Source organism: Cardiocondyla obscurior, linkage group LG04 (genome assembly GCF_019399895.1).
Source record: "Cardiocondyla obscurior isolate alpha-2009 linkage group LG04, Cobs3.1, whole genome shotgun sequence".
In the NCBI taxonomy this organism is placed as follows: Eukaryota; Metazoa; Arthropoda; class Insecta; order Hymenoptera; family Formicidae; genus Cardiocondyla; species Cardiocondyla obscurior.
Genome location: NC_091867.1, coordinates 10,573,488 through 10,599,846, shown reverse-complemented (window position 1 = coordinate 10,599,846; position 26,359 = coordinate 10,573,488). Strand labels below are relative to the sequence as shown.

Here is a 26,359-nt window from a genome sequence, read left to right as displayed (position 1 = left end):
GATTACGTTGATTAACGCTAAGCATTGTATAATCAAAAAGTAATAAAAAAAAATCGCCCAAAAGCTACGAACTGGCGGTTTCCAAGCGTAAAAGTTTGACGATTTTAAACAAGATTTTAAAAAAAAAAAAAAAAAAAAAACAGGCTGTTAAGGATTTTTTTTATTCCTGTTTCAGTCATTGTTTTTTAAATTAATTTCTAACTCATTTAGAACGAGCTACGCGCGGCTTGGAAAATACATATGTAACTTCGAGCGAGACAAGTGTTCGCTCACGAGGTTCCCGCTATGTTTTCCTGGCAGAGCGTGCTGTTGACGCGGGTGTCTACGGTTCTACGGCAATACCTAGGCCCGACAGGGAACTGGGTCCGAACCTGCGGTCAAGGAGGGGCACGGCGCAGAGAGGGAAAGACAAGAGAGAGCGAGAGAGGAAAATGAAAGAGGAGGTGGTGGAGGAGGAGGAAGGTCGCCGCGCGCTCGGTTGGGCGCGTTTAGTCAACCTGGTGGCGCCGAAGAAACAACTGTTGGTCGACGCCTGCGAGTACGGAGTAACCTGCAAAGTCGGATAATCGCCGAGCGATCGCAAGTTTCAGTCCCGGCGGCGGAAGGAAAGAGGAGAGAGAGAAAAAAAAAAAAAAAGAAAGTCGCGTACGGGGAAGCGGCAGGCCGATTCGAGTGCGAGAGCCAGCGAGAGGAGCCGAGGGTTTTATCACTTTCGAAATCGGGATACATCGCGTGTGTCGTTCGCGGGCAACAATCCGCGCGGGACGCGCGCGCGTTTTGTGAATCAGCCGAACGGAAACAGGTGACGGGAACCTTAGTGGTGGAAAAGGGGGGGTGAGGAGCCGCGATGGTAGCCAAAGACCCGAAGATGGTTACCGCGATGGAGCTGATGAACCCGTACGAAAAGCCGCCGAGCATGTCGACCAGCCAGTCGATGAAGAACTTTCTGTACAACCGAGAGACCGGCGCGTTTATGGGCAGGACCGCCAGTAGCTGGGGTAAGCGCGGCGTTGCCAGTTTATAAGACTTCGTCCACGCTGCGCGAGAGAAAATTATGTGGTAACCTGCCGAGGGACATCGTCGCCTGCGGTACCCCGCCTGTTCCTTTCCCCTCTTCTTCTCCCCCCCGCGCGCGTGAGAGCGAGAGAGAAAGTATCGATAAATATATCGCTGAAACGCGAGGTGATGCTCCTAGATCGATACCTTGGCACGGTTCCGCTTTTTCTCCAGGTGGACACACCTAGGACATCGCGTCTTCGGCCGCCACGCACTCAGCTCCCTGATCTCGACGCTTGTTCTTTCGCTCTCGCTCTCGCCAGGGGGAGAGTCCTATCCGTCGCGTCGAGAGATTCAAGAAACGCGAACCGAAAGACTCCGCGGTTTTGTACTAAAAATTAATCCGTCGCTCGGACCGGCGGAATTACTCAGCCGACTTCGTTAACTTCGCCGACGGAAAAGTGTCGGTGCCGATCTGATCTCTTTCCGTTTGGGTCGCTACTTTTTTTTTTTTTTTTTTTTTGTTAAACCTCACGTGATCAATGGGTTGGGTCGAAAACTGAAAGTTTCTACGTCGCGGTATTGTATTGAAGTACGCATTCTTTTTTTTTTTTTAATTATATTATGTTGTACAGCATGACGACGCCAAAGAGAATACCACGTGTAGGGCGTGTCAGAAGCCGCTCGTTTTCTTTATGAAATGTTTCAGCAACTTGGACTTGAGCAAAATTGATACCTGTTTTTTTCTTTTTTATTTTTGTACTATTTTATTTTGCACCGTGCAATTTAACACTTCTTGTCGCGACACTGTACAAGCAGACTATGGATTTTATATTTATATAAATATTATAGAAATGCATCGTAGCATATTTTGATGACTCTTTTCTGAAGAATGCAGAACATTTTAACTTGCCGCGTTGAGTCATACGCACAAGTTACGGTAATAATTGAATAAATGAAAGTGTCCATTATTCTAATAATTTAAGTAGAAATATCATTGCCGAGTATTAATGTTTGAATGTTATTAGGCAAAAAGAAATTGCAATTTTAAAGAACCTGATTATAATTATATACATATACAAATATTTAAATATTCAGAGCCTCTGACGTAAGTAAAGTCTTCTAACTCAAGCAAAAATACAGAAAAAAAAAAAAAACTCTTTGAAAGATTATCTGAAATCTAAGAATATAATATAACGACCGGATGATGTAAAATTAATTATACGCAATCAATGGAATTTATTTGTTATATAAGCGAATTAAAACGTACAGCGAATTAAATTGTAATTCTTACAAGAATTGTATTAGAAACTTATATAAAATTCCGATAAAGAAAATTAAATAATAATGTTCTTTTCAAAGCTAAGACCTTGGACTAGTAGATTTTTTTTTTTCTTTAGATATCTTCACGCTTTTAATTTAAAAATACATATATCTTTGTTAAACACATAAGTGGACTCGACTATTTTTAAAAGTAAATTAACGTTCTACACGTCTTGCATTGTACAATTTCCTTTACGCTACGCGTAACTACCTTTTAATTATTCGAACCGGCTTAAGCCGGCTTAAACCGATATTATTACTTATCTCAAGTTTATTCATAACACCGAAGAAAAGTAGAAAAAAAAAAAAAAGAAAAACCTTGACATCTGCGTACATTCGTCTATTGCTATCCGCAAGTTAAAACAATATAGAAACTAAAAAAAATTCATCAATCGTGCCGTTTATTAACGTGCACCGTCGTTCTTGCATTTATTACCACGGCATGTACAACGATTAATGCCTGTATTTTAGCATCCGTTACTGCACGTTTGTTTTTAGCACGTGATGGTGTCAATGACCAAAGATATACGATGGTGCCCTGCCGCGTAATCGTCGATATCTCCTTTCGCGATCGTCGAAATTCACGTTGAAAATAAATTAGGACGAAATTACAATTGTCGGGGATTTCTACGCGCGCAAAACGTACGTGCTTATTAATATTCTACAATGACGTCACTAGAGCAAACGTTATCGCGGAATAACGGCTGTCGTTGTTATCTCGAACCGAAAGAGAGAGAGAGAGAGGGAGAGAGAGAGAGTTTAAATGTCACAGACGCGCGACACGTTTAAGGGTGACGCGTTCTTTCGGAGAAGATACGTCTGTAGGAAAGATACCGGGGGAGGGCATTAGTGACGTCGTGTGTATGTACAAAGGAGAGAAAGACTACGTTGAGAGGTTCAATTAATTAGCTCGCCGGCGCCGATGTCGATCACCACCGAACGTTATCGTTTTTTTCCCCTCCCCCCCTTCCCCGTTTTGTACATCTCGGGGTGTGTTTACGACTGTCGCTATGGTGACCTAATGATTATCGCACACCCCCGCGCCACGCAAAACTACCCTTTCCGCCAACCCTTCTTAATTTAACGCGATGTACCGCGACGACGGCGACCCTTGAACGTGTTTGCCGAACCCGAGCACTCGACGAAATTGAACAACTTCGAATGAATAAATAAATTAATCCGTCTTCGAAATAAATTTACTAACAAAAAGAAAAAAAAATAAAATATGCAAAAAGGATAGAATATTTTTCCTCTATTTCGTTCTCATTTTCAGATTCTTTTATTCAGCGTTTTCTACTTTAAAGTAAATTATTTGTAATATTTAGAAAAGAAGAAAAAAAAAAAGAAAATTGTAGTAAAAGACCGTTTTAACTTCTGGAGATTGGTTAATTAAAATACTTTGCGCGGAGAATTCTGTACCTCAATTCTCAATGAAATTTTAACGCGGCTCCGTATCGATGTACGGAACATTGCTAAGCGAGATAAGCGAGCAAGGTAAGTGGTGGCGAAGTTAGAAAAAGACGGAAGCACGGAGCGTGTTTGATTCGCGGTGCATACAACGGTTTGCCCGGTTGAATAGCAATTGTTAAACTTCCTTTAGCGCAAACGTGTACAACGAGGTCAATTGGCGTTAAACGACGGCATTACAGCATTACGTAACTTAGGGCCATTCCGAAGGGTACACCCACGCGGCCGTGCCGTTGTCTTTCATTTAGTTGCAATCACCTGAGACCGTCCAAATCGTGGAATTTACACCCGCAATTGATCAAAACGAGAGAACGAACTCACGAAGTCGGACGCACTTTTTGCCATTTGTCTTTAAAAAAGTCGATTCGCATCTTTTATTTCTTTTACTTTTTGTTTGACGCGATTGCGTAACTAAATAGTGACTTTAGCGATCGTTGCTTTTGTTTCAAGACGCTGAAACTATTTTTTGTTTTCTGTATTAAACAACTCGTTCTACTCTTCTCTCTCTCTTTTTTTTTTTTTTTTTTTTTAAATACAAAAGCAAAGAAAAAGTTTCAAGTAAAATTGCTCCTCATTTTTGTTTGCATAAAAGAAATAAGTTCTTTAGTAGTTAATAAAAAAATAATTTAAACGTGAAATAAATTATGACATAATATTAATGTTATCTTTATTTTTTTTTTCTTTACTTCCTTTTTCACTTTAGAGTTATGTGATTTGAATTATTATATATAGTTCGTTGTTATAAGGCTCGGATTACATTATGGTAATGCAAACTAAATTACTGAATAAGATTTTGCCTATCGTGTTTCTGTAAACTCTGCAAATTAGCCGTAACAAGAGAAAACAGAGTCGTGGTTACATGATTGTCGTAACTTGACAATCATAATGACCGACAGTAATGATCTGTATAACTATTCATACTATAACAGTCTTTTATTTGATGAACTATGCCCACCCAACAGTATTGAGAAGAGAGAAATATATAATTAAATTAAAGAAATAATGTATTACATTTAATAGTGGACGCAAGTTTTCTTTACGTGTGCTGTACATATTTCATTTTTATTCATGTTAATTGATGAAGTATGCCCACCCAATAATGTTGAGAAGAGAGAAATGTATAATTAAATTAAAGAAATACTGTATTACATTTAATATTGAACGCAAGTTTTCTTTACGTGTGCTGTACATATTTCATTTTTATTCATGTTAATTGAAGTATGCCCACCCAATAATGTTGAGAAGAGAAAAATGTATAATTAAATTAAAGAAATAATGTATTACATTTAATATTGGACGCAAGTTTTCTTTACATGTGCTGTACATGTTTTATTTTCATTCGTGTTAATTGATGAACTATGCCCACCCAACAGTGTTGAGAACTACATTAACGTGTAATTAAATTGTACCGTTTGACCAAGCACATTAATCTTTCTCTACGAATTGAATCCACGGTTAATACAATCAACCTATATTATAGGAAGAACCGTCCATGTATGTGAATCAGCTTTCTCTAAAAGCGACTGTAAGCTCTTCGCTCAAGCACGTTGTCAATAAAATTATCTCAGTACTTATGGTGGTCAGAAAAATATTCGCAAGCATAAATACTAAAAAGAAGAACTGGCTCTTAAAACCTGATTTATTATTTTATCTTAATTATTGTATTTAGACGGAGGACGGATTAAGAATGATCAGAAAGTTTTCAGTAAGATTGAGAATGATTAGAAGGCAGAGAATCTTTCGTTTATTCAAGTGACTTTTCAACATTCTATCTTTTCAATAAAATTCAATAAAACACAATTGTTATTTTGATCTAATTATTTTATTATATTTTTATAGGTAAAATTGGACTCTTTTATCTGATATTCTACGGCGTTCTGGGAACTCTCGTTACCATTTGTTTTTGGGGATTCTTTCAAACGCTCGACCCGAGGATACCCAGGTGGCAACTCGAGAGATCCATTATTGGAACAAATCCAGGTAAGTTATTTTTTTATTATAATAGAACAAACCGTGGGCAATTGAGTAAATTATAGTCGACAACGTGCTATCGGTTCAAGCTACGAAAAAATAAAAAAATGCATGCAACTCACCGATCTGCATGAGCTTCAGCGGAGTTGAAGTATTCTGCCGGTGACTGTAACAAAAAGAGGAAAACATTATTATAGACATGTTAGTTAATTCATAAGTTTAACAAAAAAAAGTAAGTTTTTTTTTTTTTTTTTTAATTTAATTTAATTTAATTTAATTTTAAAAATTGATACTTACTTAAAAGTTGCTCCGCCGATGCAGGATGCCCCCCGGGCCTGGTCCTCCTCTCAGATGGGACGTGTCAGTCGTCCTTCCGCTCACTGGAAACTCGCGAGATGGTCCACGACACTCCCGTTGAACGCGACACAAAAAATAGGCTGCGACGTAAAGCCAAGTCCGAGTCTTTTAATTCCCGTGCGGCGTAACGAGACGGGCCGCGATGTGAATTGTTTCCCCGCGCACTTTATCTTCAAGTTCCTCTAACATCCACTTGCTCGAAACGCGTTGAGAGTCCGAGCCGCGACGGAGAAGACGGGCGAGGTGCCAGATTCCACGGTCGAACAATGGCGAATCGCCGGACCTCATTGGACGCCGTTGAAGGAGATGGCGATTAAAGCGGGTCGGTAATACTGGTCGCGGGAAACGCGGCTAACATCAGGTCGGACGCTCCGCGCGCCGCATCCGCGACGTAACCTTGTCGTTCCGTAGCACTTTTTCGACGCACGAAACCGAGCACAAAACGACGAGTGGAACGACAAGGAGTACAAGAAACGATCGCCCGTTTCCTAGTCGACGACGTCGACACTTGTTTGTACACGAGACTGTCCTTCCCGTGACCGAAAATACGCGTAATTGCGGAGCGATTACCGACACGTCCTCACGCCCGAGGCTCCGCAATCGAACTGACCATTAGAGATTCCGGTCCTCAATTAAAAAGATTTTGATCGCGAACATTCCTGCTTCGATGCTCGCGAACATTCCAGCTTCGATGCTTGCGTATCGTCGCCCGATTAAAAGTACAGTTATCACCTTCGTTTGTCCGGCCGAGTGTCGGTCAACGAGGGCAACGAGGGTGTCCCGTGCAAGGCGCTGCGGTTCATAGAGCACCAGGGTGAGGTACACGATGACGAGTCGTGAGAGAACACCCAGATTTCCGTCTCGAAAGCACGCTCTCCATGCGGCCGACGTGTCCTTTTGCCCGCAGCGGTGTGAGCCACGTAGGCCCGCTGCGAGCTCGCAATCAGGCGATCGATGGAGCGCTGTGATTGGTCGGCGCGCTGAGTCCCCACCCCTTCCCCCTACAGCCGTGTTCTGTACTTGCCGATGACGTAACTCGAACACGATTGTGGTTGCGGGTTTTTAATAGGTTAAATATCAAATAATTATATTTAAAATATATATCTTTGCAGGATTGGGATTCAGGCCGATGCCACCGACGGAGAACGTAGAGAGCACTTTGATCTGGTACAGAGGCACCGACAGTGAAAACTTCAAACACTGGGTTGATTCACTACAAACTTTTTTAAAAGGTATTTCATCGATCAGCTTTAAAAAAATCTCACATCTTTAATCACCATTAATATCCGTAATACTATATTGTAATATTAATTTCAGATTATATAACACCCGGGTCTGTTCTTGGTCTTGGCGCTAATATTAACAAATGCGATTATAATCAGCCGCCGCCGCCCGGAAAAGTTTGTGACGTTGACGTGAAAAATTGGCATCCTTGTACTAAAGAAAACAGATATAATTATCACAAGTCCGCTCCTTGTATTTTTCTTAAGTTAAACAAAGTACGTAATGTAAAAGTAATGACGAAATATTACTTAGCAATTTATTATATAGTATATTTTTTTTTAATACTATCAATAATTGCATATTGAACATGAATATGTCTGTTAGATTTATGGCTGGAGACCAGAATTTTACAACGACACTGAAAATTTACCAAGAAAGATGCCACTCGATCTCAAGGAACATATCGCTAGTCTGAAAGGAAATAGCTCCTTACAACTGAACACAATCTGGGTATCTTGCGAAGGTGAAAATCCTGCCGATCAGGAAAATATTGGACCAATTAATTATTTACCACGACGCGGTTTTCCGGGGTATTTTTATCCTTATGAAAACTCTGAAGGATATTTAAGCCCACTGGTTGCAGTACATTTTGTCAGACCACGAAGTAAGTATAAAACATGTACAATAATGCGTACAAAGTAATTTTTAATTATAATAATGACATTAAAAGCACAATAATATATAATAAATTAATAGAAAGATATATAAGCTACATTATAACATTTATTATTTTTATTTTCAGCTGGAATTCTGATAAACGTCGAGTGCAAAGCGTGGGCAAAAAATATCAAACACAGTCGTACTGATAAAATTGGAGCAGTACATTTTGAATTGATGATAGATTAACGAATTCTAAAAGCAGCCTTCGGCCTCGTATGCAAGTCTCTTAAAATAAAACGAATGACTTTGAGACATTCAAGATAGCTATTAGTTAAATATTTATCTTCCAAGTAACACGAATAAATGCCGCTGTGAAAACCATAACGTGCCGTTAGCTTTCCGGTTAACATTAATGAAGTACAAGACAGAAACTGTTTTTACAATAGACAATAAAAATTCTAAACTTTTATATGAATCATACACTAAAAGTGAATTTTTTAGAGATTGCATATGTATGTGCTGAATGCATTAAGATATTCAGCGAGAATAATCTCTTTTTTATATAATTACAAATGGAAGAAGTGAACGAATGAATCTCAAGAAATTATAATCGTTTAAACGTGCCTTCTTTTTGCTCGTAAGCGCAAATTTAGCTCGCTTTTATGCATTTAAAAATTGAAAATAAAAATGTAGAGTAACGAAATTTTAAAGAATTATAAATGTTTACACGTGCCTTTCTTTGCTCATAAGTGCAATTTATATAAAAAGACCAACCGACGTAATAGCATATAAAAAGAAATGTCATTTGAAATTATTTAGTATACTCATATACATACCTATACAATGTATAATAGATGGATAGATTTTTTTTTTGTTATCAGGCGTGTAATTTTTGAAGATATATTTTTAATATTCAAACGATGCTAAAAATTAATACGTTCTCAGGTAATATTATATTTTTTACCTTTATTGGAACGCGTTAGTAATTTTTTCAAGTAGCAATTAAGAATCGTACTATAGACACGTACAAATACTTTTTATAAATAAAAACGACAGAAATTTAAAGCGGAAATGCAGATATTATTAAACATGATAATGTTTAACATCTTGTTTATATCTGTAAATATAAAAAAAACATTTGATAAAATGCTATACAGATTAAAAACATTTTTCACGTTGATTGCCGCTATTATGACAATATTGCATATAATAAAGAAAAAACATTTTTCAGAATAGATGTAATATTAAAAGTATAAACCAAAACAAAGAAACATATTCATATGTCCTATTTTTTTATTTATATCTTTTTAAACAATGTTTCAATTTTGAAATATTGATCACATACATATATTGTAAAAATCATTTTAGAAATAAGAAAACTTTCTTTCCTTTTAAGGAAAAGAAGAGAAAGATAGTGTTCAAAATGTCTAAGATAGAAATAAACAATAATGTAATGGCTTGTAATTCACAGAAAGTAAATCAAGCCAACCTAATGATTCAGAATTAGTGGCAAGATAAATTAGAAAAGATACATATATCACTTGATATAACGACATTAGTTTGTAGAAGAATATTTGTTTTTTTTTAATCGTGTAATTGTGATTTATTTGATATTAAATCGTGTACGCACAAATATTTTTATGAAGTGGCAGCCGAAATAAATTTAAGTTTTCTTTCTGAAATTATATTTAAATACATGGTTTAATAATAATAATAAACGAAATTATCTATATTAATCCAAACGTAATGTTCTTTAAATTATAAAAGTTATGTTTATTACATGCTGAAAAGTAACAGTAAACGATTAGAATCAAATGTTTAACTCTTTCTAATATACATACATCTTTTGTGATAAAATGCGGATTATTGTTTCTCACTATTTTCATATTCCTGATCTTTAACCGTTTGCTTGCGGTACTCTGCCTTTCTCAAATCTCCTGACAACTAAAATAAAAATGCACTACGTCCCTCTATATGCTACATATTAGAATTAAATATTAATATTAGTGTTAAAAAAAAACTTGGCAAAACAAAAAGAAAATAATATCGAAAACAACAATCTCTTACAATGTCTTACATTGTCAAGCAAATATTGTATTGATGTAACAACAAAATCTTATTTATGTGAAAACGGTGTTTGTCATTAAAGAAATTCAAGTGTCGCTGACATGGAATAATGTATGTGTACCTAATAGAACATCGCATTTAGAATTTAGACCAATGTATTTAATATCGCAAATATCCGAAAAAAATGTATGCCCGACAAAACTATTACATGCTCGTGTACAATTTTACTTATATAATCCAGCATACAGAATAAACTAGGAACCAAGGAGTGGGATAATAAATTATAACACCATCATATAATCACAACAAATAAATTAAGGATTACACAATGCTAGAATCTTATTCAAAAAGACGTTTGTACTTATACGTCTAATTATTTTTCCACCACTGTCATTTATTTAACAAATAATTAGTGTAGAACGCGCAATTTATATTTTATTTTGGATCATTTAGTGCTATACCTATATACTTTAATAAGTACCAAGATGCCTTGCAAGCAAATTATTCTCACCAATAATTAATATTGATTTATTATTTGAGCATACTTATATTTTGTTTAATTCTAAGACTGATACGTAGTACAAGTAATTTAAGATAACAGAAACAATAAGAGGTACGTAGAATTTAAACAGAATTAAATGTTTAATTTGCACTTTGATAAATAATTAATTTTAGTTTAAAAAAAAAAAAACAAAAAAGAAAGATTACACACACGTACATTCACGAACGCGCGCCGATACATACCGCCGATACATACACGCACAAATCATTGGATATGTCATTAATTTTTAGATCCTTTTTTTTCTCCTTATTTTTCTGTTTGGTTCTTGAATTTTTTATGCTTACTACACTATATAAGATGATAAGCTTTTCGTTGCCTTCGCTACTTGACATTATTAAAATTCCATTTTATACACGTTCTAACATTTAGGAGTGAATAAAATCTTTTAGATAAAAATTAAAAAATAGATAAAAAAAAACATTTTATCTTTATATATAGAAATATATATATATATATATATCTTTTTGTAATCGTAGCATGCTTATGAGTTTCACCAAGTAACATAAGTATTATAAAAATCGCTTCTTTGTTTAGTGAATAAGTTTATGAAAGTTATGCATAAAAACTACGAGTCGTTTTTGTCAAACAAAAACCAACCACACTCTATATATCTCTCATTATTAATATCTCTTACGTACGTATCTGTAACTCAAGAGACAAACTTTTCGTCAAAACAACAGAAAACTCTGTTAAGATTAAGAGTTCGAACTAGTGGCTCGATAAGCAAGAACGCCGATTAGTTAATTACATATGTATAATATTAAAAAAAAAAAAAACGAAAAAAAAAAGACGCCACGTTTATTAACCTACTCAATTTCCTAGGCGTAAGCAATCGTCCGTCATTGAATATCCTGTCGCACATTGCCTCTAATCTGTTCAGGTTTTTCCTTTCGTGTACAGTTCGTCGTTCGAATAATAAAATTATAATCGGAAGTGCGTCGAAGACAATAATGACCTCGACGATTGTAACGTACGATTATTCATCAACCATAAGTTCAAAGTGCACCGCGCCCTTTTTCTCGGATCTAAACGAGCTGTACTGAATATTCTTCGCCCATGCCCGGCACTCCACGTTGATAATTTGATTTCCTAAAAATAAAAGTTATAACTTTAACGCTTGAAATTAAGTAAAGCACTTCTGAGATGTGATTTCAATTATCTAAAATATTGTTAGAATTTTTAAGAGTGTTGCAGATACCTGGAAAAAAAAAAATAGAATAAGTTTTAAGTTTACAAAAAAAAATATTAAAATAAGATGAGATTAAACTGCGAGTTCAGCTTTATAGTGAGCATGCAGGCCGATGACATCTTTCCACGAGCGATACCTGCCGATGCTGCAACACACCGGCTTTTACCGGTTTCATCTGGAGTGTCGTGCGTTTGCTTACCAGTCACATGAAGCGATCAACGATGATAGTTTTAATAAGAAAAAAATTGTATATTTACACACGATATGTGCGATATGTTATGTTAAATATCGAAGTTTGTAACATAAATGTTTTAACCATAATTTGATGCTTTCAAAGATATTTTAATGTCGCAAAAGCAATAATAATTATGGTTGCAATTCTTTGGCGTAGCTGACTTGTTCTATAATATAATTACCACTCGTTTGAATATTGAAAGTTACAGAAACTTGAAGGTATTTTACATTCTTATTTTAACGATAAACGTTCTCTCTCTTCTTTTTTCTTTTTTTTTTCCCTTTTTGTTTTATTTATTAGCAACTTTTTTATTTATTATCAACTTACTTGCTGGACGAAGAAAATGGACGGCAACGACTGGACTTAAATATCCGGCAATATTTGTATACGGATAATAGAACCCTGGGAAGCCGTGTCCTTCGGGATAGTAATTTAATTCACCGATACTTTCAGTGTCATGAGGATTCTCTCCTTTGCAAGATACCCATACGGTATTCATCTGTAAATGTAAGAAAAATGTGAACTGTATATTAGAACTTTTTATAATTCATTATATTTGTCAAATTTCAAACAGCATATATAAAAAAGAACGTGTTATATTTTTCAGCGACACTTCTTTAAAGACTTATTACCGAACGTGCGTACGCGCTAAAAAAAAAGACAAACAAAAACATTTTACAAATAAAATTCTATGTTATTTTAAACTATTATTTGATTAAAAAAAGTTGCACAGTAGATTTCTCTTTCCAATCTTCGTTCAATCCGGATTTAGTTTATCGACTAATATAATTGACTGACCGACTAACTAACCCATGAAGCGTCGACTGTCTTTATGTAATCGACTAGGCTCTCTGGCATATCCTTCGGCAAATTCTGAGTATCGTTATAGTACTCAGGAACCCATCCATATATCTAAAAAGTATTTAAAAAAAATTTAGAAACAAAAGATCACACAACAGTTTACATCGTGAAAACGGTAAGAAACTAACTATCTGTATTAAACGAGTTATGTATTTAATATCGTAGCAATCAAAACGTATATGTACATGTATATATACGCAATATTTTAATATACTCATTTTGATACCTTACCCTATTAAGTTTAATAAAAATACAGGGTGCAGAGTTGTTGAAACCATATTGCGAGCTTGGAGAACACGGTCCCCAATTGTTTACATCAACGGCACATACGTTACCATTCTTTGCTGGCATGGTATAATTGCAGATTTGTTGGTTTCTACCTCCTTGCGGCAAGAGCGACGAATCGACATATTCTATCCAAGTAAAATAAATCACGATAAAATATTACCTATCTTACAAATTAATAATATAATAATTTATTAAAGATCGCGAAGCGCTCGAAGATTCTGTCAACGCATCTAGATTCAGCAACGTCGGAAAAAAAATATCAAACACATAGTTTTATTTCATCTTTCCGTGGAAGTTAATTATTTACGAAAATTAATCGAACGGTGCTTTGTTACTCACGTGCTAAAAATGTGTCTAAGCGTTGAGTCCATTTCTTGATTTCGGTGGCATTTGAGGCGTTGTACCAGATGAGCGATCTTTCGTCGGGGTTATCCGAAATAGGTCGGAATCCCAAGCCTAGTTATTGAATCGATAAACCATGAGGGATTAAAGTAAATTAATTATACGTATATATATAATGCGTAATTATTCGCCGAGTTTTTACAGAACGATTACAGCGTTATTTCGCTTATTTATTAAGCCAAATTAAATTTATCTATTTATATGTGCGTATTTCGCATACAAACATTAAGTGAGTAGTCTTCAAAGTCTTACCTGGATTAGTGCCTATGAGGCTGCTGCTTAAGGTCCATTTAGGCTTGTCGATGCTCAACGTGGCGAGCATGCCTTTCATGCAAATGCTGAAAAGTAACGTCAGTCCGGCGTAGAAGCAAGCGTAGAAGATAAGAGTCATGCCTGAAGACAAAATAAAAAAAAAAAGAAAAATAAAAATTGTGGGAAAAAGATTATTATCGACTGCGTACAAGTTTCCTTGTATTTCGTATATTAAAAATACACCTACTTACGAGCTACATCCGGTTACATGGAAATACATAGAATATATATACGCGAGGAAGATAAATTTTTGAGTTAATAAAGTGAATCTCTAAACATAAAAGTATCCTCTTAAAGCTCAGGAAATTCCGTGAGCTTTCGATAAATTTAAACGGAGACGAGTGTAAAGCAGGGAATAAAAACTTTTTCTTCTTTTTTTTATTTATCAATTAAATTCTTAACTCGGTGTCTTGAAGAATTTCGTAAAGTGGAGAAAGAGAGAGAGAAAAAATAGAGGGCATAGAACAAAGTTTTATCACGTTATTTATAATTTCATCATTGACGCATTTGAGCGCCGTTGCGTGATCTAAATATTCATCGTAAAAATAAATGTGCCGAAAAATTATGCACAAACAGTTAACAGATAAGTTCGTCGTTCCTTGTACAGATTCTATTTTTTTTTTCTGTATTCTGAATAGATTTAAACTCGCAGTTTTTCGCGTCGCGACTTGTCAATCCACCTCGACCGTTTACGTAACGTAAGTAGACACGAAAATTTTCATCATTTCGTTGATCGAACAGAAAATATTTAAAGCATAGGGCACCGTGCCAGCGTAAGCTCTAAATATAGATCCTTTTTCAGAAGCAATGGAAGTCGCAATGAGTGGCCAACTGCCACGCCACGCCGCAATATTATTAATTTAAAAAAAAAAGGGGGAAATATTAAAGTTAAAAATTAAATTTGCCAGCTTTTTTTTTTGGCCGCAGATATGAAAATTATTTTCAATCATCTTCGAAAAGAACGCTTTTAATCAGTATCTGAACAGCATCCTACGTATCTGTTATTAAATTTCTGAAATTGAAATAAGCCCCAAGTAAGCGCTTATCGATCTGTCCTCTTATCATATCTCCCACGAGGTGTCAACGCTAAGTACTTATAACTTAGATTTCTCGAATCGTTCCTGATAACATTTTCATCTGCATCGCGAACAATAATTGCGCAGCGTAATACATTAGAATGGCAATATGCACTGCGTGCTAGAAGTCAAACGATATTTCATTACGTTATAACGCATTTCTTATATTCTTTAATAATTAGAATAATAATTTAATACCGTGCTCGTTTATTTAATAATAATAAAAAAATAATTTAATCGACAACAAAACGTCGTTCGATAATAAAAACGATAACAAGCGTGTAGAACTACGTAATGAAATTTTTTTTTAACACGTTGAAATATTTGGAGTTGGGTTGATTTTCGGGGATAAACAAACGGTTTTAGGTGCAACGAGAAAATATGAACCCTCGTCACTGTACCAACAAACTAGCAGTAGATTACGTTTCCATATACCGCCCGGTTTTAGAAATTCCGGCCTGCGGGCCGGCGGGGAGAATCGGCAAGATCGTTTGGAATTACTAAAATCACGAAATGCGGAATCAGCGAAATATATTTCGGAGCGATACATCGCGAAGCTGCGAGATAAAGGCGCGCGGCATAGACGGGATTTACATAGTACGGCGTGATAATGCCACACGTGATCGTCTGGCGTTATCATCACTCGGTTGTTGATCTATCGCAGAGAGTGTCTTCGGTCACGATGACTTGCCAGAACCAGGAAATTGTACGACAGACATTCGTACGCCTTGAAAAGTCGTTTGATACCGAGGATTTTAAACGAGCTGTGCAAACGGCACAGATTCTCATTATAATAAATTAAAAGAGCATAGAAAAAAAAAAGGAAAAAGGAAAATTAATCGAGCTTAAAACATTTGTATTGCTCTTCGTTAGAGATGTTTTACGCGTTTCTAGACCTAAGCTTTATGTAACAAATAGTTTCTTTTACCGAAAAATTATCTTCCTCTATTTTTCTATTTTTTTTTTTCTTTTTTTTACCGACAATAATACTCAGTCCTTGGTTACATGGGAATTCAGTGACACCAAAGCCGCGTGAGAATTGGTTTAATTGGCATCAAATTAACAAGCGAAATTATGTATACATCCACGTGAATGCGATGCACGCAAACTGCGGTAAGTTTGAACTTGATGACGCACTTGTTAATAAGTGATTCGTCGTATACGCGCAATGTCCGCATTTTTTTTTTTTTTTTTAATCTTTACAAATCGAATACATTAGCCACGTAATAATTTGATGTATCTCGAATCGCTACCGTTCGTGGTCTACGTACGAATTATCATTTAATAAAGAAGTTACAGTCCAGTTATCATATTTACATATAAAAAAGAAACCTTAAAAAAATACGTATTTTATGTTTAATAATTTATTTCCCGCCGTATTTTAACATAAAGTGAAGTTTAGGTGCAAATGTTGCCGTGTAAGATTTCTTTGTCGCGGAACACCTGTTGGACATCGCGCTGTCGACCTCGTACTGATTTATATCGCGTACATATATGTACATTTATAAAGCAAAAGAGTCGGAGATACCAGAAACTTGGGAAACGATTTTTCCACGAGTCCAACATACCGGAATGTACGGCTCGAGGCTCGGCCGACTCGCGGACTGTTTGAAAACGATTAAATAATGTCCCGCGTGCAGAGAAGCACATTCTTTAGGCACATATAAATAGAGCAACCGTAAAATTCCATAGTAATAAATAATGCAGCCGCGATTACGTATTCAAAAAAACTGGAAAAAAAAAGAAAAAAAAGGAAAACCACGTGTATTTCTTATGAACACGTTGCCCTCGACTGATTCCCGTATACAAGAGGAAAAGACTGGCGTAGTGACGTCTGATTAGCGAAAAAAATAAAAAAAAAAATAAAAAAATATATTCGTGATCATATCGAAAAACGATATTTTCTTTCCGCAATTATCAAGACTGTGCATACTGTTGCACCATTTGTTAAGCAATAAAGTATCATATTATTGCATATACATATAGCAATTAGCGTATCATCTTGATAAAATAAAACGTTTTCCTTTTTGTTTTAAATAGCTACGTGTTAAATAGAGCAATTTCGTTCCACCTAAAATAAATATTATACTTAAAAAAAAATAAAACATAAGTTTCATTGTCATTATACTCTAATTTAATAATTTATTTAATATATGATTTTAAATTAATATTGCTGAATTATTATTTTAATTAATTTCAAAGCTCAGCGTTGTACGTGCAAAATTTTTAGAGACCGCACAACTCGTCTTATTTCGAAAGCATAACTGTGGTCATCCAAGTTGCGTCATTGAGACGATACGATAATGAATACCAATAGTATGTTCCAACAAAAGAAAAAAAAAAAAAAGTATAAGATCGATAACGCGGCATGCTAATCGGTGTGAAATCGCTCGTAGGAAGGCTTGGAGGCTTCGTTAAAATTTACCCAATTCTAGACGTGACATTAATTAATTAATTAAGCGTACATACGTGTCGTTAATCAACATCCTTATCATAATATCCCGCCAACGAGTGCAAATAAACAATCAAAATGTGCGTAAAAAGCGAACTCGTATGTGTCTTTTTGATGATCACTTTACATACAAAACACGTTTGAAATTAACGTTTCTCTGACCTGAAGCGTACAGCGTGCGTTTCATCGACTTCTACTGTATTCTATTGCGCAACATTGTTAAAGAAGACATTCCGAATTGACTCGTTACTCGTTCGGGAGTAAAAAAAAAAATTCCAGACTATAATTCACTCGGAAGTCACGCTGTATTAATTATCATTTTTCATGATCACTTTACAGTTGTTAAATAAGAAAAATAGGTACAAGATTGATGTTTCTATTTTTTTTTTTCTTTTTTTTTCTGCTGAAAACTTATTGCTGAAGATGGCATCAAATCTTTTCGTATATTTACGAACCTTTTCCGGAGGAATGATCTAACTCATTAGCGTATCTTCGAAAGCAATTTACTTAGAAACACCGAGACGCCTATGGACACATTATTTTTAGCAGTTGGCTTGCGCGCAATAACATTTTCGCATTCGAAATGTCGCCTTAACGAGAACACATTAATAACAATTTCACGTCATTTCCATTATTTTGTCAGTTCCGTTATTCATTGTCCGCGGTGATGTGCGACTATCAATTATCTCAATTTAACTACCTAATATCTTACTTATTACTTAGAAATTTTGTAACAATTGTCTCGATAAGTAACAGTTTAGAAATATTCTTTTTCTTTCTTCTTTTTAAAATCGTAGAAAAATACTTTCAAAGCTCACTTATTTTCGAGTTTAATTCAAATTTAAATTGTTACTTTTCGAAGACCCTGCAAAGTTATAAAAGACCGTGACGAGTTCTAACCGAGTCAAACAAGACTTTCACAAATCGTTTTATGTCGTAAGTTATACCTCTGACAAGAACAACTCTCACGAAATATAACCGAGTTTCCTCAGAAAATATTAAGAAAACAACGGAAGATAAAAATTGATAAGAAACATTTTCAATTAAAGACATCACATACAAAAAATAAAATAAAATAAACTAAAACAAATTAATCAATTAACAACGTTATTAATAAGAATATTATTTCAGCAAAATAAAATTAAAAAACATAGTTGTGTTCGATTCATATATTAATGTACTAAACTATAAAAAAAAAATCGAGTTTCTATCTCGCGAAACCATAAAGAAAAAAAAAACAAACAAAAGAACAAAAAAAATCCGCCCCGAGTAGAGAAAAAAAAAAAAAAAGGGAACGTCGTTTCTCAAGGTTTGTTATCGTCAATTTGTCAAGTATCAAACACGCGTTCTGCTCAGATCGCGATTGACACGATTCGAGTCTTAAGATTTGGATGAAAGGCAGTGCGTCGGGACGGCAAATGCCCCCTTCGCTGCTCGGCTATGTGTTACCATCACCGATACTTATTTCCGGTGCTCTCTCGAATCAGACACTGCCAAAACACGAGGCTCAGGGTCGGCTGCTTCTAAGCAGCCGCCAAGAAGTCTACGTAAGAGTCATTTTCTCGACGTACTTACATATACATCGACACGCGTAGCCCACACCGACGATCACCGAAATTTCATATCTCAATAACGCCCGAATTCGCAGTTTAATTATTTAAGCAAGCGACAATCAAGCGACACGCACGGTCGGAGCTAAAGCCAATTATTTAATAAAATAAACTGTAACACGTTATGTAACTAACGTATCATTAGCGTGAAGGTATTCTTAATCGAAACAGGGATATTAGACTGATGCAAGATTTTTATGTGCGTTTGAGTATTGCAATCTCCTTGTGTAAACAGGTAAGTCGTAATTGGAATATCTCAAATAACGATAAGGCGGTGACACGGTAATCCGTTTATTACTCACGATATTGGCATTTAATCTGTCCGCTCTTAAATTACTCTTGTGTATCAAGCAGAATATTAGGCTCATTAAAGATGTGCGTTGAAAGTTTTAATTTAAAAAAATATTAAAAAAATAAAAAAGTACTGTTATAATCGTGAAAAATTCCGTGTCTGTATTTATAATTATTTCTACGTTTTTTTTATTCTTTTCTTCGTATAAAAAATATTTTATTCGTATTGTAAAAATAATAAAAATCTAAATGTTGATTTTATTTAAACGTAATCGTACGTAATCAAATGTAATCGTACAAACTCGGCTCGACGTCGCGCTAAAAAGAAGTACCGTTACTTTCTTGATTAACTTACTGTTGTTCCTTCGGAGATATTGATCTTAAAATTTGAAGTTTACGAGATTCACTACGAGATTTAATGGAAAAAACTGCAACTTTTCTAACACAACGACGACAGTAAACAACAAGTACAATCATTGTCTTTCTTACAAGTGAGTCTTTCTTTTTTTTCTTCTTTTCTTTTCGTTGCTTTTAAAGAATGTTTCAGCGAAACTTAATTTTCGAAATTTTAGTGTTAAATAATGTATTAACTTACCGTTTATAAATTTAAATCTATGTTAATCGACGGAACATTCTGTTTATCCTAATATTAAAGTTTTCCTAAAATAAACAAAAAAAAAGAAAAAAAAACCTTTAAAATTCTTAAAAAAAAAAAAAAAAAATCTTGATATCAGAATGCAAATTAAATATCAAGCGGAGATAGTTACATAATAAGAAATTAATTATCATAGATACCACATTGAGTTTCAAACCGTGAAAAAAAAAAAAACATATATATATTTCGAGTGTTACCAAGTCGTTTCGCCTACACAGGAAATATTTACTCCCAACATTCGTTCTCGATACACTCATGGTTCAACAAGTTTCGAGTCCGGATTTAAATTTCCTTCACTCGACCAGATTTTCTTTCAGGCAATCGCGAAAAAGATAATAATAACAATATCAAATCATAGTCGTATCCGTTTCATTTACCGAGAAACTAGGGACGACGTCGAGATACAATTCGGGAGATCGCGTATCCGCGTGCTCGCGGACGTGAGAAAATTATATTTAGAGAAGAAAAAAAAAATGAAGAGCGACTCACCCCATTTTTTCGGCGGATGACCGCAGTAGGTCCCTTTCTGCGGATCGTAGATGCCGTCGCGGAGGATCTGCCAGCGTGTTCTGGTGTCGGGTACTCGCATGTAATCGAACTCGTAGGTACCATTTTGCACTTGCTTGCCGCGTACACTCATCACGGACCGAACGGTTGTACACCACTTTTGCTCTTTGATCAGGTGTCGTGGGACTGACGAGGACTTGGGCAGGTCGTTCTTCCCGTCCAACCTTCACTCGGCGAGTAACTCACGCTGACTGATACGCGACAGATAGCGGGAAACGCGAGCGCGCGCGGCGTCAACCGTACCGGTCTTCGCACTTCGCCTGAACTGGGAGAGCTTCGCGCTCGCGCTCGCGCATGTGGCCCGCGTTATATACGTAGACGTAGGTAGCGAAACGAGCGCGCGAGGAAACGAACGAGCCGAGCGCGCGGGTAAAGAAAAACCGTGGCCGGCAGCTAACGCTGGTGGGGCGCGAAGACGAGATCGCGCGGCACTCGATCCGTCTTCTTAAATCAGCTGCCGGTGCCGAACTCACCTCGGCCCTGCGCACGCGCAGACTTTTCCACCGGCGCGGGAGAACGCGATTGGCCAACGTCATCGCCCGCGAAACTTCGTGACTTGATTTTTTTATTGTATAAACCGCGGTCGTGATAAATAAAAAAATACAGTTACCGGCGTGCGTTAAAAGGTCGTAAAGCGATGCAAGGTGTCTCTGAAAGTGAAAGAATCACGTGTTAAAACTACTAATAATATAAATAATCGGGATAGAACTTGCGCGTAATAATGTGCAATAAATTATAATTTAAATAAGACACTTTTACCAGCGTTGCTTATTAAAAATAATCCGATAGTAATGTATTATGTCGTAATAATAATTTACTTGATATAAACGAGAACGTTTAATATCGGAAAATAGCATTTGAGAATTTGAAAGTTGTTCGAACATAAAATATTGTCGATGGTGTCGCGTGCGTCGTCAATTCAAAATGGCCGTCGCGGAACAACAATAATGTAGTGCCGGGTAAGCGCGCATGAGTTGATCAAATTCGAATCGTTGCAGTGGCTCGGAAAGGACAGCAGCCGTATATTCGCGAGTCATCGGTATGGAATTCAATTCCGAAGGCGGGCTCGAGCTGCTGTCGAGATTCAGCGAGAGACCGCGCTCGATTAACCTCGACAGCGTTCTGTTCCCCGCCGACATCGACAGCAAGAGCGTCGTGGAGATCGTCGGAGAATCGTCCACTGGGAAGACTCTTCTACTTTACCAGTTCATAGCGAGATGCATATTACCTTCGCGATACAAAGAAATCGCCATCAACGGGTGCAATGCCTGCGCGATCCTGATTGACTTGCTCGGTCACGTGCAGGTATTTTCTTTTTTCTTTTTTTCTTTCTTTTTTTAGAATAAAATTGTATGGAGGTGGCCACGGGAACAAGCCCATACCGCCACATACGGAAATAAATTTAAATTAACTAAATCGCAACGCGTGCAGGTGAGCAAAATAGTCGAGCTGATGACATCTGCCGTACGTGACGCGTATCGTTTGGCCGGTGCGCAGATAACAACCGAAACGATAGCCAGCATCGTGCAAGCGTCTCTGGAAGACTTGACGGTGATCAGGTGTTGCAGCAACGATCAGCTCCAGCTGACTTTGTACACCCTGGAAGAGGAATTACTTAGTAATAACAGGATCGCTCTGCTAGCCATAGATAATATATTAGCTCATTATTGGCAGGCGAGAAAAGATAAAGGCTTGATTAGTATGGATTATTACTCTAAGGAGTTGCTTAAAATCGTCCGATCACAGACGTCTCGATTTCACACTGCGACAGTTTACACGAAGTGGGGGGACGTGCCGAAAAACCGACCGCAAGCAAAACATGATAAATTAGGAGACACAAGTTATAGGTTGCAGCTTAGCAAGAGTTCCGAAGTTCATAAATTTATATGCCACATAGAGTCTGCAAATAATGTTAAACAAATTCGTTATACAATTTCTGACTCCGGTATAAAATGGATTTTGTAGGGATACATAATTAAAATGTTTCAATCAATCGATGAGAGGAGAATCTTGTCCACTATGTCTCCTGGATTCAATAGTCGTGAGCCTGCTATTGTTATTTGGCAATTCGAATCAAATAGCGATATGGTTTCTTTAGTCTCTCTAATTTCTTCTGGCGTTACGCCACCGATGACGTAAATGATGATCCAATTGTTGTCACACGGGTGGTGTTTTATTCTTCCTTTAGAGAACAAGCTGTCGAAGATAAATTAATTTTAGCAAAAAAAAAAAATTAATAAATTTTTTGAAACTTTTAAACTAATTATTTAGATATTTATAAATTTATTTAAAGTTAAGTACTGTGATATAAAAATACAATGAATTTAAACTCACTTGAATCCAGCAGAAATAAGCGAGGGCGATCTTTGGTGTAAATCAGAAAGTTCAAATCTGCCTGGATGCAGAATGTCTGTTAATAATTGTTGCAGAATACCGATACGTCGGACAATTTCCTGAGAACTAGATTTGGATATCAACGATCTGCAAAAAATATATTAATTATAATTTCTACTTATTTCGTATAAATACGATTATTAAAAGCATTAATTAAATATGAAAAATGAAACACGGGTAGGTATATTTAATTTTAAAGCGAGCGCCCAAGTGTACATATAATTTCATACGCGTAGTTTTGTAAAGATGCTCGTTGCTGTGATATTTCATGTAAGACGTTCACGATACGTTTTGCCACTCTTGCAGACGCTTCCTTTGCGGTCTCTGCATCTGAAACACCTTATAAACATACAGTGTTACAGTTATACAATATTGTACACTCACAATCAGAGGCAGATACGACGTACATAATTTTACTTATATATAGAACAAAATTAATATATATAATTAATATAAAATTATCAGTAAAAGTATTTTTTCGAGTTTATTTGTATATTTTAAATAAAAATTTTTATATTTTTATTATATAGTGGATCTTTTACTAACCGAGAAGCGATAGAGATTGCTGATATACTGACGTCTTTGCTGTGTTCTCCTTTAGTTTTGTGATATCCTCAAATATAGCGTCGGCGATAGCTTCTTCCAGTTGTTGTTCTTGTTGAAAAGAAAATTGTATTTCAGTACCAGCTAGTGCATAAATATGCACTAAAAATGCTAATATATTGTCTGTATTTAATCCATGTTTTTCGCGAGTTTTTATTATATTGCTTAACTGAAAATATTCGAAACAGAAAATGTAAGTTTGTAAAAAAAAATGGTAATATCGAGAATATAAAAGAAATAAGACAATTACTTGTCCAAGCACGCTCGTGGAATCACGACTCACGGCTATGTTTTGTAAAACTAATTTCTCAAAACTAATTAATAATTCTAATTGGGAAGTCTCTTTTGATGTTAGGGCTTGAATAATTCCCAGCACCACCTGTAGCAAAACATACATTTTTTAATTTTATATGTGATTTCGTTGTTATTAATTCGCAATATTTTATTATTATAACATACTTGGAGCTTTTTGCTTGACGCCGATATAACGCGAAGATCATCGATGTCTTTAAATTTATTTACAAGTTTCTTTAAACTGTGCGCAGAAATTCTTGTTGTTAATTTTGGTTTTAATTTTTCTCTCAATTTTAAATTTTCTTTCGTTGAAAGTATGTCGACGAGCATTTCATTTGCAGAAGTTAATGCTTCTTTTTGTGTTTTCGTGATTAATAAATTCATTAAAGTTTTATCATTGCTTGCCAAACATCCTGGTATATCGATAAAATTCTTAAATCAAAATAATTTTTCTCAAATTTTTATGTTATTTGTATTATATTTATATGAAATCTATTTTATATTTACAATATAAGCTACAGTACCTGTGAGTTGTAAAACAGAGGACTCATGTTTATCGCAACATCGTTGCAGTGATTAGGTAAATGAGGTAAAGTGCACAATATCCTGGCTAACAATGACTCGGTATTGTTACTAGTAGAAGTACACAGATCTAACGTTCTGTCAACAAAGATTATAGATACTCCCTTTGCACCAACTAAATTCTAACATAAGATAAAGTATTAAAGTTTGTAATTTTTAATATTTACGTTTTTACTTTTTAATTAATTAAAAAAATAATTTTACATACACAAAACACTTACATTTCTACGAGCCACAGCCATTGGTAACAATTCCAATTTTTCAGCGATATAATCACTAAACTTTCCCATAGAGTAAATGTCTTCGCGTAAATTTAAATATGTAAATAAACTATCAAACAAATTTACAAAATGTTCAACTTCATACTCGGAATTCTTTATCAACTCGCTATTCAAAGGTGATAATAAATCATTAAAAGGGGGAGTCACAAATAGACCATTGTCAATTAGACTGATGAAAATTGGTCGAAATAATATTGTTACTAAGCAGTCCTGTGAATCAACATATAATAATAAAGTTATATTAATATATGATTCAATTATAAATCTGTGACTTGTCTATCAAATATATTAAAAAAAAAAAAAAATAATAATAATAAGAAATATTACCTGTGACTGTTGATTAGAATTCATCCAGCTTTTTACATCTTTTTTTAATTTAACATAATCTATTCTCTCCTCTGGTGGCACTGTGTCCTCATAATTTAATACACTTGAATGTGCAGCAGTAATAATTGTGCAGTCTTCAAATTCATTTTTCTCTAGTATCATTTTAACTGTACGTTGATAAAAAGCCAGATTAGTAGAAGTAGAGATAATAACTGTCTTCTTGCAGTTTTGCACCTTGGCATACTATGAGAAATTATATAATAAATTAGCAATATTGTCATTACAAGATATAGAGGTGGATATCAGGCTTTTATGAATTACATACACGAAAGTTATACATGGCCTGTTCATAAACTGCTTTTGCACCAGCAGTCTTAAAGAAAGAATACACATTTCCACTGGTGTACCAATGTAGGCATTCTGTTGCTGCGTGATCTATGTAGATCACAGAATCTTTTACAAAACCAGCAATATCATTCCAAGTATCGTTGAGAAATTCTTTTAGACCATCTTCCATTGTTAATGAATTAAGAGCACAGCATAAACGATAACAAGTTCTCACTCTTAATTCGTACAAATAAACAGTTGTAAATTATTGTGCATTCAACAATCAAGTAAAATGTAGGTAACAATGTGGTAACGTTGTTCAACAAGATAACAAAGTCTAGAGTATAACAATTATTTATAAATCACCCGCATTGATGATTATAAAACAAAACTAAACTTTTCTACATCACAGTTTCATTGATATTTAAATTGTGTCATCGTGACAACTCTCAACATGCCACATGGCTCGCAGACGTCTGTTTTTAATATCTGAATTAGCTTCCAAATTCTTTTCCATCAGAGCCTCCGATTCGAAGGTTGGTGTGAATCTTTTGTAACAAACATTTAATGTATCGGCGACAATAATAATGTATAAATTAATCAATTGTTTATAACGTGGAGTCGTCAGTCACTTGTTCGACCTACCATACTGCAATATCGACGGTACTCGGAGCAACGCCGCCATCTTGTTTACGCGCGACCACGTCTACGTCGCACGCGGCGCTGTTCCACAGTGCTACTTCGCCGCCGCGAGTGATTCCGCGGATCTACTACCGTACGGGCGTACGCTGGAAGGCGGATATAGCGTTTACTCGGCAACGGCGGCTATCGTACGCGATCTTAGCGTGGTGTGCGTCGAGTCACACATGAGGGGGAGCGCGTTCTCCTCTCGGGACAGGGGCAAGGGGAGGGGGAAGTCAAGTACTACAGCCGCGGTAGCCGCCATATCTGCCTCTCAGTTCACTCGGGGAATGGCGTCGCCTTGA

At 35.8% G+C, this 26,359-nt stretch overlaps 4 protein-coding genes across 5 annotated transcripts; 2 read left to right on the top strand and 2 right to left on the bottom strand.

Annotated features, from left to right (window-relative positions):
- The first annotated feature begins 484 nt into the window (after window positions 1-484).
- On the top strand, window positions 485-10,774 carry LOC139101943 (sodium/potassium-transporting ATPase subunit beta-2). The gene is made up of 6 exons (XM_070655477.1): window positions 485-998; window positions 5,626-5,766; window positions 7,227-7,346; window positions 7,432-7,613; window positions 7,723-8,002; window positions 8,141-10,774. The coding sequence occupies exons 1-6, from the start codon at window positions 848-850 to the stop codon at window positions 8,242-8,244; spliced, it is 978 nt and encodes a 325-aa protein (XP_070511578.1). The 5' UTR covers window positions 485-847; the 3' UTR covers window positions 8,245-10,774.
- LOC139101942 (sodium/potassium-transporting ATPase subunit beta-2) lies at window positions 10,361-20,960 on the bottom strand. The gene is made up of 7 exons (XM_070655476.1): window positions 20,488-20,960; window positions 13,855-13,995; window positions 13,540-13,656; window positions 13,144-13,325; window positions 12,862-12,963; window positions 12,379-12,550; window positions 10,361-11,716 (listed from the first exon to the last, which is right to left on the bottom strand). Exons 1-7 carry the CDS (start codon window positions 20,636-20,638, stop codon window positions 11,604-11,606), a joined length of 978 nt encoding a protein of 325 aa, XP_070511577.1. The 5' UTR covers window positions 20,639-20,960; the 3' UTR covers window positions 10,361-11,603.
- A 543-nt stretch (window positions 20,961-21,503) lies between these two features.
- Xrcc2 (X-ray repair cross complementing 2) lies at window positions 21,504-23,699 on the top strand. The gene is made up of 2 exons (XM_070655479.1): window positions 21,504-21,870; window positions 21,997-23,699. The coding sequence occupies exons 1-2, from the start codon at window positions 21,607-21,609 to the stop codon at window positions 22,528-22,530; spliced, it is 798 nt and encodes a 265-aa protein (XP_070511580.1). The 5' UTR covers window positions 21,504-21,606; the 3' UTR covers window positions 22,531-23,699.
- Window positions 22,431-26,296, bottom strand: LOC139101940 (sec1 family domain-containing protein 2). 2 transcript variants are annotated; one of them, XM_070655470.1, is made up of 10 exons: window positions 25,372-26,296; window positions 25,047-25,289; window positions 24,660-24,929; window positions 24,381-24,560; window positions 24,022-24,288; window positions 23,813-23,941; window positions 23,506-23,731; window positions 23,190-23,298; window positions 22,900-23,046; window positions 22,431-22,761 (listed from the first exon to the last, which is right to left on the bottom strand). In XM_070655470.1, exons 1-10 carry the CDS (start codon window positions 25,561-25,563, stop codon window positions 22,551-22,553), a joined length of 1,974 nt encoding a protein of 657 aa, XP_070511571.1. In that variant the 5' UTR covers window positions 25,564-26,296; the 3' UTR covers window positions 22,431-22,550. The 2 variants fall into 2 exon arrangements, with proteins under 2 accessions (XP_070511571.1, XP_070511572.1); XM_070655471.1 differs by having other exon boundaries at window positions 23,190-23,289.
- Window positions 26,297-26,359: the final 63 nt, after the last annotated feature.